At 34.6% G+C, this 16,252-nt stretch overlaps 1 protein-coding gene across 1 annotated transcript; it reads right to left on the bottom strand.

Moving 5' to 3' along the window:
• Nucleotides 1-160: 160 nt before the first annotated feature.
• On the bottom strand, nt 161-15,862 carry LOC123660799 (symplekin). Its single transcript, XM_045595835.1, has 13 exons — nt 15,532-15,862; nt 15,240-15,433; nt 14,570-14,765; nt 11,050-11,237; nt 8,825-10,377; nt 7,767-8,006; nt 6,058-6,258; nt 4,887-4,993; nt 3,925-4,030; nt 3,236-3,354; nt 2,916-3,059; nt 1,675-1,815; nt 161-330 (listed from the first exon to the last, which is right to left on the bottom strand). The coding sequence occupies exons 1-13, from the start codon at nt 15,577-15,579 to the stop codon at nt 277-279; spliced, it is 3,291 nt and encodes a 1,096-aa protein (XP_045451791.1). The 5' UTR covers nt 15,580-15,862; the 3' UTR covers nt 161-276.
• Nucleotides 15,863-16,252: the final 390 nt, after the last annotated feature.

Below are 16,252 nucleotides of genomic sequence, written 5' to 3' on the forward strand. Positions count from 1 at the left end.
AATTACCACACTTGCCAATATTCTGGCTACATTCATATTTCCAACCATGACATTTCTTACTGATATTTTTTTATTCATCACAATAACACGTGTGGTGTACTTGTAACATTAAAACCCGGTTCCTATATATTAAAAAAAAAATCTATTATATATTTTTATAAAAATATTCGTTATCCAGTTTAATTTTGAAAATGACATGTTTGAAATTGAACGATTTGTGAATAAACATGGTTTTTTTTATACATATATTGGAACCAGGCATAAAGTACTATACATTTATTCCATACCGGGCGGTAAAGGTTCGACGGGATTTGGTGCGTATGGAACTTCCTGTAACAAAATTTTTGCTTTTAAAAATCATTTAACAATAATTTTTATGTCAATAAATAATATTTTTAATTTAATTAAACAAATGACATACTTGATATCTTACTAAATATTATTTAAATCAGTCTAAATAAATAAAAATGAATAACGAAATGTATATACGCGCATAAAGTCTGAACGGCTGCACCAGATAGGATATCTTTTTGGGTTTATTCATGAAAAAAAAAATTAATAAAAACAGCGGTACGGAGTTTGGGGGGTTAGCTGGTTGATGATATAAAATGTTTTTAAACTACGCTAGTGTAGGTGAAACTGAATCAATTGTTTAGTTAATGCTTTATATTATAAGAGCGACTCGTCTGAGCTTCGCACGGTTGCAAAAACTATTAGTGTTCCCTTACAATATTATGCATGTACTCGTATTATACATATAAACCTTCCACTGGTAACTTTATTTACTAAAGAAAACAGTATCAAAATTCGTAGCGTAGTTTTAAAGATCTAACCATACAGACAACGGGAAGCGATTTTCTTTTATACTATGTAATATCTGTTTTTTCACGTGATACAAACAATACCTATATTATTTACGTAATAATTATTTTACTATCAAATTATCATCATTCAGTCTGGGTATTAAAAAAATACACAGAAAAGTTTCATATGCTGTATATTCATTATCAAAATAATTATCGGTATTCGATGAATGTCGACGATGTTGGTAAGAGTATACCATTACCTAAGCTCCTGCTATATCAGGAACAATGCAAATGCAATGCCCACCCACTCACAATATCTTACTTGAAATTTGGAGTAGCTCGATTGGGTAAGCACCATAACACCTTAACCTTACAGAAGACCACAACTAAATAACACAGATCTCAAGTAGTATTGTAATCCTGTGGTGAGCAAAGTAGCCAGAGTTACTGCGGACGGTCGGGCTCAGGGATAGGGTCGGCAACGTGCGTGCAATGTTCCCGGTGTTGCTGGCGTGGGTACGGTAACCGCTTACCGTGTGGCGGACCGTACTGTTATAATACAGCACTGAACCCGAAATTGCAAACACCTATTTCCTGCTAAGTCAGCATTCTCATATTAGAAAGCTAGAGACAGAGAAAGAGAAAGTTCAGTTTTGCGCCTACATCCGTCGCGAACACACTTCTTGGCTTGTCTAGATTAATTAATATTATAATTAATTAAAGTTGAGTGTTGATTAAAGTGCAAAATTATATTTTCTTAAAAAAAAAAAAAAAACCTAGTCATATATTGAATTGTAACAGTACGCTCGTTCGCTACGTGTGGGTGCGGCAAGCAGCGGGCGGCGAGTGGGCGAGTGCGGTGGGGTACCTGCGGGCCCAGCGCGGCCACGTGCGGCGGCAGCAGCGCGCGCGCGCGCGGCGGCAGCGCGGCCAGCGCGGGCGCGGCGGGCGCGCCCAGCCGCTCCGCGCACTTCAGCCAGCCCTCCCACGCCACCTTGTTCGTCCACACCTGCGGGCACGTCGTGCATACGATTGAAAGAGTTATTGTATTTTTTTCATATAACCACGATATACTATTTTAAAATCCTCACGATGACACCTCCAATTCGATAACCCAGCACTAAGTAAAAATTTTTTATTTATTTTTTATTTAAACTGTAACATGTCACAGTTATCATGTTAGTTTTTATTTTTGTTACCTATCTAGGAACACGGATTATTGAGACGGATCTAACGTAATACAGCAGTTTGGAAGATAGGAGATAATAAAGAATTATTATATACATATATAGAAAAAACACGCTCGAAAAATCTTTTTTGACATTCTGCAAAATACGTGCTAGTGACCGCTCTTATGGAGACTAGTAAAAGTCGAGAGTTAAAGAGGTACCGATAGCTACGATTAAATTTTTTTCGTTATGTTTTTGATTTTAGTCGTAAGAGACGCGTCGGCTGCAGAGTTTTAAGCTGTGAAAAAATAGAGAGCACATAGGGCTTTAGACTTTTGTCCTAAAAGCGTGTTCTAGTCTAATTTGCCTGGAATATGTTGTTATGAAAGCGACAAAGCACTATCGTGTCTCTTACCCCTCTTTTAAATATTGGAAGTTGTTGGATGCCACAGAGCAAACAGACTCCTATTTATGACATTAAAGTCAAATTATATAATCTATATGCTAGGTAACTATGCCACATGAGTTTGCACATGTAAGTCGTAGCACGTGAAACTACAACCATGAGAAATGCCTTGCCATGCCTCTGAGAACGTGTTAACTTGTTGGTCCCGGTTGTTATCATTCACACTAGATAGCGATCGTTACTCATAGTAGAGAATATATCCGCCAAGCATTGGAGCAGCGTGGTGAATTAAGCTCTGATGCTTCCCTAAATGGCGAAATAGGCCTATACCTAGCAGTGAGATATTATAGGCTGAAACATCTATACTCGTAATTTCATCAAAAATATCAACAAGTATCAACGAAAACTATAAACATATGTGTATGTACATAGATGAAAGTGTACTGAGTAGACAGACAAATTTCTTTTGTACTTACAATAGTACTAATTTTAAACAACATATATTTTGCCATAGTAAAATTTCAGGACACATACCTCTCGTTCTATAAGCACTTGTAATATATTAATCGCCAGAGGTCCTAGACCCGGATAGAGTGTGAGAGCTTGGAGTACTGTTCTCATCATCAGGACTGGAATTTCAGTTTCTTCCGCCAACCGTTGTAGCACTGCTGACAGTACCTGAGAAATATTATCAATAATGTGTTTCTCTATAGTGATATTATAATGAACTACATATACACAAACTTAATATGTGAATGTGTATCATGTTCCGGTTTTAATTAATTTAGCTGTTAAACTTACTACAATGGGTTTAGCGTAATACTTACAATATATGAAAAAAAAAGACAACTTACACTTTGTGTAAACGTGTTCTTCTCAGCAAAACAGAGTGCAGTTGCTTTGATGATATACTTGAGTTCAGCCTTGTTAGGATCTATTAAGTGCAGAGCAACCAAGAGATCTTCCGGGGATACTGTATAATATGATAATTGTATTATATAAAATTTATATTTTGTACCTTTACCAATGTTATACTTATTATAAAGTGAAGAAATTAAAAGTATTTGGTAGTAAGTAGGGGACAGAAAGGAAACTAGTTAGGGTGTGTATAAAGGAGGTACAAGTTTTAATCAAGCAATGTACCACAACCGCTAAGTTATGTCAATTAAAACTTTATATGTGTGATATCAATCACACTCCAATACAAGTTTTGTATTGAAACGAGCGCGAAACGCAATTTTAATGTTGTGCTATGCTTAGGCTCTAATATATGATTGGCTATTAATTTGAAATTACAATTTTGACATGAATAATTCCAATAAAAATTAAAAATTAATAATTGAATAAATTAATAATTCCTATTAATTAAATAATTCCACCATTTAAAATAATTTGAAGTAATTTAAATGAATCTAATATTTTGCATTTTAATACCATCATAGTTTGAATACTTACAAAACTTTTCTAAAATAAAAATTAAAAAAACGTTAAAATGAGTAAAAGGTGCATAGAATTAATCATTAATTAAATTTTTTTAGTATACCTGGCAATTGTTCATTGTTAGGATTTTGTAATCCTAGGAGTTTGTTAAATACTTCTTTCACTACAGCTGGGTTCAATTTTATCAGTTTCGGTAAAGCGGCTAAGATCTGAAATAAAAGAGTAGGTAATGACAATTAGGGGTTGTCTATAAATCACGTGTGTATTTTTTTTTACCAGTTCCCCCCCCCCCCCCGCTTAGGTTATGTATGGCGTAGTTAGCAAAATAAATTAAAATTTTCAAAACATTATTTTTAATTACAGGTATAATCTAATTAAATTTTGGAAAGTTAAGCATTGTAATATAAATTTATAGACGGAGATCATAGTTGCAGGGTGTTTGTTGGTTGTTTCTTTGGGTTAGAAATCACGCATTCAACGAAATATTGTGTATTTTATAGCATATCAATGCATTGTTAAGAATAAAGGTTTAAGAGTAAGGCCTTCCCGTACTTTTAATTTTGTGACAATAAAGCACAGCGTCCTTGAAGGCGTCCAATTATTTCAATAACAATAAAAACAATTCATTATTGTATTTACGTTATGTGATCATTGAAAGTTTGTCAATTAATGTAGTAATGTAAAACATAAAAATCTAACGCTGAGTTGCACGAAAATAAATTAAAATTTAAGTAGTGATTAAACTAATTTAATCGCAAGAATTGTATGAAATTCTTGTGATTAAATTAGTTTAATCTCTACTTAAATTTTAATTTTGTTTCGTACAACTCGGCGTAAAACTGTGTAAATTACCCCCACTCTCTCCCCAGGCTCTTCAATTCTAATTGTCCTATAGGTAACATTACATGGCAACCATATTATTGTTTTCTGGAATCTCTTCTATACTACAAAGCACTTAGATACTTAAGGCTTAAAAATACTAAAATTAAGTTGGGTTAGTTAATATTAAAGTTAACAAGAGTAGTTAAAAGTAACAGGGTTACATGACAACCCAAGAGCACTTACCTCTTTTTTAGACAGTCCATTTAGTACGGGGATAAGGAACCGTACGTCGGATACACGTGTAGCATATAGTTCACGTACACGCGACACTAGTTCAGCACTAGGAGGAGCTGAGTAAGAAAAAAAAAAAAATTACTGAAAGACTTATTTGTTAAAATATCATATTTTTTTGACGTATTTCAATATAAACGCACACTGCAAACTTTCTAGCTTATCAGATAAAAGACAGACGGTTCATTAAAAAGGAATAGAGAATGGAATAATACTAAAATAGTTGAGTGGCATAAGCAATGACAAACATGGACACAGTGATTGAATTGATGACTTACAGAATTATTTTTTTCAGTAATAACTGAGTGACATACGGATTTAAAGGGTAAACAAATAATAAGGAGGAATTAAATGACCTAAGGAGTTGATGGGGTGATCTAAGGAATGACTAGAAAACTCTAAGGAGTGACCGAGTAATTTAAAGAGTAGCTGTGCGATTTCAAGAAGTGATTGAAGGAGCTACTAAGTGATTTAAGTACTGATTGAGTAATTTCTATCGGGTTCAATGATTTAAGAAGTGACTAATTCTACGTGACATTAGCGAAATCATCTGTGGTCATTTGGCACTGTTGAAAGCCATTTTAACCTGAAGAAGAATAAGAAGTGACTCGAGTTATTTAAGGAGTGAATGAGTGATTTAAAGTGATTGAGCGATTTAGGGGAGTGGCTGTGTGATTTAAAGACTGACTGAGTGCTTTAAGCGGTGATCATCTGGTTACAGGAGTAACCGATTGATTTGAGTTGATGACTGTTACCATATGATTTGAGAGGTGACCATGCGGTTACAGAAGTGACTGAGTGATTAAGAAAGAAACATGTTTATTTGGGATATCACACAAATTGCAGACAGTTTTTATACAAAAAGATAAATACAATTAATTAGAAAAAAAGTAAAAAAAAAAGTTTGCAAGAACAGTATATAGACTACAAAAAAGAAAATTATATCATCAAAAAAAAAGTCATAAAGATTATAAAATGTTATAAAAATATACAAGAAATGTGAAGGTAAATATATAAGTAACAAATAGCGCCTGCGGCTAAATGCTGGGCCCCAAAAAGGTATATCCTCAGCTTGGAGTCGGTTATGATAAGAAACGAAAGCGAGCAGTGCTCGGGGCCGGACCTCTGTCGGTGAGGATGTGCACGAGGCGCGTGAGCAGCGTCTCGGCGCCGCGCGGGCAGTCGGCCAGCAGCGCGGCCAGCGCGGGCCGCAGCGGCGCGGCGCCGGGCGCGGCGCGCAGCGGCGCCTCCAGCGCGCGCAGCACGCAGCGCTTCGCCTCCGCGCCCGCGGCCCCGTACACGCGCCCCATCTCCATTATCAGCTCTGCGGGACCATTCATACGTGAAGCAAAAACTGTCTACCCCTTTTTACGAATATTGCGATGGAGTTTCGCACACTTATACTTTATGTAGAGGAGTGCAGAATGCTAATTTTTTTTTTAAACAATTAAATTTTTTTTTTTAAACATTAAATCAATACATAATACATTACACACTACCAGGTATTTGACAAACACACGCACGATGTACTCTTTTGTTTATTATTATAGAAGTATAGTCTCTGAGAACAGAAACTTAATAATGTACAAACTTTACAACAATTTCTATCACTGGTCGGCCATATTAGTATATTTTTTTACACCAGTGGCCTTTCTTAAGATTAAGCGACCTGGCCAAAAGTTTGCCGCGCAGTATATGTAGCGCTATAGCGCAGATGTCGGTTGATCATTTCAGAAAAAATCGATTAAATTATTAGTTGATTTAAAAAAAAATCAGAAAAATATTTTAGAGCGCCTATTCTGTATAATTTTCATAGAATACTCGGTAAAACTAACTAACAATAGCCATTATGTTTCGGCTGACCCTTTATTTAGGTTTGTTTACAGAGGTGAGAGTTTATAATTAAAAATCGATTATAATGCCGCCCCAGACCATGGTCTTTTTGACCCTAGTCTTACGTATTTAGCCCTTGCATAACATTGGGTACATTCCCTAAGTTTGTACCCATATTAAATTGTAGCAATTTTGAAATTGTTAGTTATTTTCCTGCCTCCTACTCGTTTATTTTTTAAAGATATAGAAAAAATAACGCTTGTAAAATGTGTATGTGTTACTTAATGGCGAAACAAATATTTTCATTTCATTTCGAAACGACAAACATGTCAATGTCCAAAAGCTTTAATAAGAGAGTTCTAGGCAAAAAAACCTTTTTATTTATTTATTTTAAACAATTATTCTCAATTAAAATGAGTGATTCGAATTGAACATATCCATTGGTATGTATATAAAAAACTACAGTATGACTTAAATACAGAGGCAAAATTCGTACCATTTGTCTTAACATAAGCCATACTCTATAATTTCATAGATTATATAATATTATGGATGGTATTATGGATCGTAGAAGGGTGGAGAATGGTCTTTATATATCAGAAAGTGTCCGTTTTTCTGTTATTCACGTACTTTTTTATAAAATTAATTGTTATTAAATCAATAAGTGTATACTATTCACAGTTTACGAAATAAAATCACTAGGTGCACGTTTCCTTACAATAAATCTTTAACGTTACATTTACTACATTATTTTGTACAACGTAAGTTGTTGAAATTTTTCAATAATTAACTACTTTAGTCGACATTAACCATTTGATATAAATTTTTTTTAACTCGGCATACATCAATTGTCCCCACAGTGCCACTGTGGAAGGACTTTGAAATGTTATTTATAGCATACAGCTGAACACTTTTTCAACTTTTCTCCCATATAAGATCATTCTCCTCCCCTCTACCCTCCATATATAACATGTAACATTCACAAAGACTTGACATTACCTTCTTTTTCCGGAAACAGTGCCATCACCAGATTTAAGCATATCTTGTAAAGGTCGTCTGACCAAGGCCTGTTCATGTATCTGTTTCCGAACAACTCTTGTGGAGGTGTAGATAGAGATATAAAGCCGAGGTACAAGAGAGCGTGTTTCTCAATAACCTTCTTAGCTGCCTCTGTACCCTGTTTGTAGATTTTTACGCAGGCTTTAAGAGTTAAATCGCGGATTTCTTCGTTTTCACTTACTGAAAGGTAAAACGATAATCGTTTGAATTACTTTAGTGGTTTCACTTGATGAGTGACCAAAGTGGAAAATGCTAGATATTTATATGAGAAATCAAAATACTTCGTTTTGTATACATATACGTAATTTGTAAAGTATATGTTAGTATAGTTATATTTTTATCCTATGAAGAAGCGTCGTAAGCATTAAAATATTTAAAAAAATGTTATTTAACCACAGGTGGTAAGTGATCGCTGTAGCAAGCTGAATAAAAAGATTGGATTCTTACTTATGACTTATGATATATGGTTTTTGGAGTCTGGAGAGTGTATATGTAGCATACTGACCACAATATTAATATTTTTTTTATTCAAATAGGTTGGTCTGATGGTAAGCGATTACCATAGCCACTGCTTGAGAGCAGTATTGTTTCGCTGTGATTTGCATCAGGGTTTATTGTTCGACAAAACCAGTTACTTAGGGTGCGTTCAAGTATTACGTAACACAATGGGGGGCTTGTAAAAAGATAGCAACCATTTTCGTTCATATTATATGTGGAATCATAAGTAATTTTTATTTTGTTCTCCCAGGAACTCTTTTAGCCACCCAGGGGCATATTTCTTGAAGCGTTTAATAGCAAAGTTCATGACTTTCTGTAAGCAAGTAGTTTAACAGTTATGGAATCCTCTTTGTCTGCTTTCTTGATGCTAGTAATGAAAGTCGAAAATCATCAAAAATTGCTTTACGTAATACGCGAAAATGTGCGCCCTTTTATTGTAGAATCATAGCTTCTTGAAATTAAATGATTTAAGATTAAAATAACAGAAATTGTATACTTACACACATTACATACCAATGCAGCAACATACTTGTGTGATCTCGGAGGCCTCATTATACTCAATTCCTCTAACAACTCCATTGCTAAACTTGACTTATCTTCCGTTATTAAGTGCTTTAAGTAATCAATCGCTTCATCTGTTACTACTGGAGCTTCCATATAAATTTTTCGTAAAAGTACATCTTTATTTGATTCTATTACTGGCTCTTCTCGTTCTGATATTTGAGTTATTAAAGCACAAAGTAATTGATTGTAATTTTCGTCATGCTTTTCGTGAAGTTTCGGTTGTAAGGTCGACGGGTGTCTGTTAAAGCCTTGCATGAAGGCATACTCTTCATATAACCATGACAAAGCTAAGTCCATTCTATTCATAGGATCTTCTAGAATATAATTTAGCACTAACTCTCTAAGGTCAGGTGTGTAACTCGAAGCAAATATAGTTATGAATTTTGAGCGTGTTTGAGCCGCTCCACCTATGGCTGCCTCTTTTTCCGCTTTCAAAATTCTATCAACAGCTTGTATCATTAACTTTTCCTTTATTTCCTTAGGTATTGGTCGTGTTATTTCTTGCAGTTTTAATAACTTAACTTTTTGCTTGAGTTTTGGCACCGTCGGTGTAGGTGGTGGAATTAGTTTTTCCTTTTCCTTAGCTTTTCTTTCCTCCTCCTTCAAATGTTCTTGTCTAGTTTCCTTCATCAGTTTCGACACAGCATTTTCTATTTGTTTGTCCGCTTTGGATGTCTCTTGGAGTTTCGCTACTGCATTTTTCAGAGTAGTTTTCTCATCATCTTCTCGTAGTAGTGGAATTTTAGCACCGAAATCCGATAGTATAGAAGTAGAAGTGGTAACTTCCGGAGGAACAAGTGGTTCGTCCTTTATTAGAGCCAGTAACATTTTTGCTAAGCCACGCTTCTGGGTATTAGTACCAGAATTTGGTATTGGTTTGTATAAAGACATGAAATGACTTGGGATACTGTTGGGTAGATTATTACGCAAGGTCGACGTAACGAGATTGACGACATTTTCTACGCTATTGAGTCCTTCGAATATGGATTCTTCGCTGGCTGTTGCTTTAGTTACACTTGACTGACTACTGTCATCATCAAAAATATTAAATTCACTCCTACTGTTACTGTCGCTGCCGGCAGCGCTTTGTGGAGAGTCAACTCTGAACCGTTTAGCTGGTGTATCTCCATTTTTAATTTCTCCCAAACGCTTATTCCTTCTTTCTTTCGGTATCGCTTTATGTATTTCCTGAGGAGTCATACCAATGTCGGATAGTAGCTGCGTCAACTGGGGCATCATCTCGTTTGAAGATGGATGTTTGACCAAGACTAATAGTTGCATTTTCAAATGTTTACGAACTGAATTGACTTGTGATTGTGATAACGTTGGCGGTAATGTCGTGTGCAGGTCGCCTAAAGCTTGGACTACATTTGGTAAATACTTTGGTCTCAATTTTGCAACTAAGCATAGAGTTGTCATACAAGCCATAAGATTAACGCTTGAAATGTGTTGCGAGTTGTGAAACTTAAGTAACAGTTGGAAGATATGTCTGTAATATAAAATGTAAATTTAATGTATACATTACTTTTAAAAATGGTATCTACAACGAGATAGTATATCAATTTTTATTTCAGCAATCTATTAATATTGATGTGTGGGCAAATACATTTTTCTTTAACTTTATATTATCTGTAATATGGCCTTTAAGTAGTTTAAAATACAATAAGGTTAGTATTAATTGTTCTGTATTTGTAAGATGGGATTACTTTTAGTTGGGTAGAATAACCATATACACTTCGAAGCAATAAATCGAATTTTTATAATAGTTTATAAAGTACTTTTTACCACTAGGGTGACAAACAAGCATACTGTTTCTCTTTTGGTAAGCAGGTACGATCATCTGTGGACTTCTGCAATACTAGGACCATTGTGTGCAAGTGCATTGCCGACCCAACTCAAAATTCGCTTCAGAAGCTCTGGCTAGCTTACGTACCACAGGAATACAATACTTTTTGAGAGTAGTATTATTCGTTTATGATGTAACTTTAACGCAGTTCCCTAATCATGCTGCTTCTAAATTTCGAGCAAGATAAGCTAATAAAAATTAGAAAATTTTCATTACAAAGTTTGACTCTGTGAGGTTTATCGCTTTCTACTTCACAAGATAACAGCAATCAATTAAAAACCCTCCTATTTTAGGATAAATACTAAATTTACTTACTCAGATTCTTCCTCCATTGAGTTTCGTTTCAAGAAGGGTAAGTGTGTAGGTAGATTTTCTAGACTAAATCCATTATCTGAATCATCACTAGGGTTTGAACTTTGTAGGAGAACCACCTCTTCAAGAAACTTGATAGAGTGAGTCCTGATACCTTCATTGTCACTGTCTATCATGTTCAGAATAAGTAACTGGAAAAAAATCCAAAATTGAAATCAGTATTGGGCTTACATATTTTATTTAATTAAGGTAGGGCAAATCAGGAAATAGCCTGCTCAAAGTTTGGAGCAGTCAAATGGGTAAGTACTTCGACCTTACAGAAGACCATAGCTAATAATACTGTCTTCAAGCAGTGTTGTGTTCCTTTGGCGAGTAAGGTGACCAGAGCTCCTGAGGAGATTAGGGGTAAGGTCGGCAACGTGCTTGCGATGCTTTTGGTGTTGCAGGGGTCTATAAGCTACAGTAATCACTTACCATCAAGTGAGGGGTATGTTTGTTTGCTAAAACTAGTTGTAGAAAAAAAATTATAGTCATACAACAAATAATTTACTAATAATTAAAATACATCTACGGTCCTAATATATGCAACCTAATGCTTGTCTAAAACCTGCATTATAGGTAATATCTATCTAATAAAGTAATATCTATCTTTTTACATGAATACATACTAGATCGTTCAATAAGTCCCGAGACTAACCTGGAAATGGCGCATATATTAAAAACTCTTTTGATTTTTAAAAAGTACTGGCTATCAATACAAGAATATGTGTCAAATTTTTAAAAATGGAACAATAAAATTATTGATTTTGAAACATTTAAGTGACGCTACGGTTGTAATTTCGATACAATGGAAAAAAACGATTTTCGCGTGTTGATAAAACATTGTTTTTTAATGGGAAAAAATACCGTTGAAGCACAGCAATGGCTTATAAAATGTTATGCAGTATCAGCTCCCTCCAAAGCAACCATTGGTAAGTGGTATGCCGACTTCAAACGCGGTCGCATGGACACCAATGATGGGGAACGCTCAGGTCGTCCAAATGAAGCAGTGACTCAACAAAATATTAACCAAGTCCTCAAAATCGTATTGGAAGATCGGAAGGTAAAAGTGCGAGAGATAGCCGAGATAGTGAAGATTTCAGCTGGTAGTGTTTTCACTATTTTACATAAAAATTTGGCCATGAAAAAGCTTTTTTCTAAGTGGGTGCCGCATTTGCTTACAACTAATCAAAAGGAACAACGTATCAATGATTCAGAGCGATGTTTGGCGCTGATGAATCATAATAAAAAGGATTTTTTACGTCGGTATGTAACAATGGATGAAACCTGGATATACCATTTCACTCCGGAATCCAATCGGCAGGCAGCAGAGTGGAGAGCGGCTGGTGAAAGCCGCCCGAAGCGTCCAAAGACTCAGAAATCGGCCGGTAAGGTTATGGCGTCTATGTTTTGGGATGCGCATGGAATACTTTTCATCGACTACCTTGAAAAGGGGCAAAATATAAATAGTGACTATTACATGTGCTTATTGGAGCGATTGAAGTACGAAATTGCGGATAAACGGCCTCACATGAACAAAAAGAAAGTGGTGTTTCACCAGGACAACGCGCCTTGTCACAAGTCCGTGAGAACGATGGCCAAAATTAACGAATTGGGCTTCGAATTGCTTCCTCATCCCCCTTATTCGCCAGACTTGGCCCCCAGCGATTACTGGCAGTTCGCAGACCTCAAAAAAATGCTTCAGGGTAAGAAATTTGACTCAAATAGTGAAGTTATCGCAGCAACGGCGGCTTATTTTGAAGCCAAAGACAAATCGTTCTACACACATGGGATAGAAAAGTTAGAAAAGCGTTGGAGGGACTGTATCGCTCTTGGAGGAGACTATGTTGATGAATAAAAATTAATTTTATAAAAAAGACCTTTTTTTAGTACTTAGTCTCGGGACTTATTGAACCACGTGTTATATTACACACAGACTTAGGGCAGGAATCAGTCATAAGCCCTGGAGCATAAAGCAGGGTCACTGCAAATTGCACCATCATTCTAGTCAAATTTGTGTCATTTTGCGATTATTTATTATGTACAGTAAGTTTGACTGGAAAAGATCTATTTGAAGTAAGTTTATATATATATAGGTAGCTTTCCTACAGAGAGTGAGAGAGTTAGTTAAAAAAAAAAGAGAAATGGCATAAATGAATTTTCATTGCATGATTATTTCTCCAAAACAGATATTTTATAAAAAAAAAAAAAACAGTATGATAAGCATTATTTAATACCATATAGTCAGCTGTTAAATATTCATTTTTTGAGCCGGCCTTTTGTTAATACTTTAATTAATTTTATCTACACTAATGTTGTAACATTCTACTTGCTTCCAATACTTGACTTATAATTACTACTGTTATAGCGCAGACAACAAAACACTCAATTTAAGCAATTTCACATGATGGTATAATATCCACATCGATATCGTAAAATCTCATTATAACATCGCGCGCATGCGCGCAGCTGCGCTTTCATTGGTTAGATTTTAATGGCGGCAAAATCACTGTGACAATACACGTACGCGTGAATTTAATTTAATAAATTAAAAGTTAAAAATGGATAGCGACGATGATATTTGTACGCCTCCGGATATTCTAGAATTGGCAACAAAATTAACTCACAATCTTTTGCCAGAAAAATCTAGAAAATTATATGAAAAAGAATATAATAACTTATTCCGACTCCGTCTACGAGCTCTACTGCTTGCCCCGCGACCGCTACAGCTGCTGGATCAATAATTAACATTAACTTTCAAAATTGTACCATCCAAAATTTGAACAATTATTATAAATAAGCTATTGTCAGCTTTTACTCTCGTTGTTTGATTAATTGCATTAGTGAAGATAAAGTAGTGTATGCAACTGCATATAACACGGGTATTAAAACACTCGTTACTATTATGAAACTCGCAGCGCTCGTTTCATAAACTCACACTCGTGTTTTAATACCCTTCATTATATGACAGTTGCATAAACTACTATTATAATATAGGACTAATATTACGTAAAAAAAAAAAACTGATTCCAATTTCTTATTCTATACATTAACAAGTAATAGAGTAAGAAAATAACCAGTCATTCAAATATGCTTTATTAAGGACTAGCGACCCGTCCCAACTTCGCACGGTTGCAAAAACTATTAGTGTTTCTCTACTATATTGTGCATGTATTATACATATAAACCTTTCTCTGGAATCACTCTATTTACTAAAGACAACCGCATCAAAATCCACTGTGTAGTTTTAAGGATTTAAGCATACAGACAGCAGGAAGCGACTTCGTTTTATACTTTGTAATGATAACTCAAAAAATACTTGTAAGATCTCCCTCAAATTTAAATGAGTCCACACGACAAGTACCATTTGACATATATAGTAATGTCATGAAGTAACACATAAAAAAGAACCCTCTCTTTTTTTGAAACCGGTTAAAAATAGTCAAGTTGAGTTTTTTCACTTATCCTACATCCTTTTACACACCTTTAGTTCAGTAAGATGTTCCCACACATATTGCATCTCGGAGACTTCTGCATTTCCCTTACAGATCCATAATAAAACATTCCGGTACACAATACTCGCTGCCTGGATTGCTCTTTTCTGCACAGCTACTACATGATCTATTACTAGCAACTGTAACTGGCCTATTATCTTAGGTAATAGATGTGGGAATGCCTTGCTAAAAAAAAGTATTTTGTTTTATTTGAAATTTGTAGTTTAGTTCTAAAACTCTATTGTTTTATAATAAATCTTTTATTTATATTAAAAATAAAATATTGAACAGGTTGATCATATAGTATTAATTTAAAAAGGAAATTTAAAAATTAACATAACATAGCCTAACAATACGCTTTATTGTACAAAATAGAAATAATACATAGAAAATGGATTTTAACAAGGTATCATAAGGTACAAAGAGCAGCCTTATCACGAAAAGCGACCTCTTCCAGGCAAACTAGGGGCAGAGGAGATGGTACTGTGTCGGCGTAGGTTTACAAATTGAGACAATGTTTAAAGCTAGACATAAATGTGTAACTTACATACACACATATAAATACATAAAATAACTTAGATTGTAAGAGATTTGATTGTTTTCTATTAATAACTGATGTAATGTATAACAGAATTAGTTGATTGTTCTTCTTGGCCTTACCTTAGTTCTTCAATAAAAGTAACAACCTGTTTTTTAACCTCAGTCGATTTATCACTAACTAAGCTTAAAATATTTTCCATATAAACAGGCACCATTTGTGGAGTTTGGTGTAATAAAACCTCTATGATTTTCCTCAAGAGGTTCGCTTTCTTGTTCCCCTCTGCCATCCCAGCCTCGTTCATCCATTGTATCAACTGAAATTAATGTGTAAAATAAAACAATAATTCGCTTAAATAGTTTGTATATTTCGATGAACAATACTTTACAGTTTTCGGCGTTAAAAATAACAAACCTGGTTTTGAGCAGTTACGTTGGATCCTTGCTGATATTTACTCGACATGTTTGTTAATTTCTTTTTTTATATCATTTCAAATTATGAGTATTTCATGGGCATAAATATTTTAACTAAATATAATAGTTATTCTATAAATAATAAGATAGCGCAAGCATTCTTGTAATTTGGAGAATTTTGTAATATAACCTTACTTTACTATTATTAAACGAACTCAACACGACAACAAGTGCGTAAGAGATGCATAATGCGGGAAAATACACGTAACAGAAAGAGAAACAATAGTTTAAATGTGACATTAGCAATTTTTAACGAATAGCATTGTAAGGACAGATAAGTATTAAACAACAATAATTGTTGCCATTTCATGATTATAACATTCCTTAATTATTTTTGTTTTAGATTGTCTTTATATTTCATATTTGAATAGATATTCGATATGAAATTCCCAGAACAAGTAATTAAAAAAACATGAACGTGTAATCAAATACTATCCATAAATAAATTTTTCATATTACAACGATACCTTCAAAGAATAAACCAACCATAACCCAGTGGTATTTACAACGTGTTATTTAACTAGTGTCCTTCCATTTAGGGACATATAAAGATACATGTAATATACATAACATAGCCAAAATTATAAATAAAAAAATATTAAAAAGCATGAAATTACAGCAAGTTACTTTAAATCGACTCCGAGAAAACAAAAAAACGAGTG

Source organism: Melitaea cinxia, chromosome 16, assembly GCF_905220565.1.
Source record: "Melitaea cinxia chromosome 16, ilMelCinx1.1, whole genome shotgun sequence".
Lineage (NCBI taxonomy): Eukaryota > Metazoa > Arthropoda > Insecta > Lepidoptera > Nymphalidae > Melitaea > Melitaea cinxia.

Bases quoted from the DNA above. Each gene is read 5' to 3' on its own strand.
- LOC123660799 (XM_045595835.1), bottom strand. From the start codon at position 15,579: ATGTCGAGTAAATATCAGCAAGGATCCAACGTAACTGCTCAAAACCAG. The intron at 15,434-15,531 runs GTTTGTTATTTT...CATTAATTTCAG, and splicing joins ACGTAACTGCTCAAAACCAG to TTGATACAATGGATGAACGA. The intron at 14,766-15,239 runs GTAAGGCCAAGA...ACTTTTTTTTAG, and splicing joins ACTTTTATTGAAGAACTAAG to CAAGGCATTCCCACATCTAT.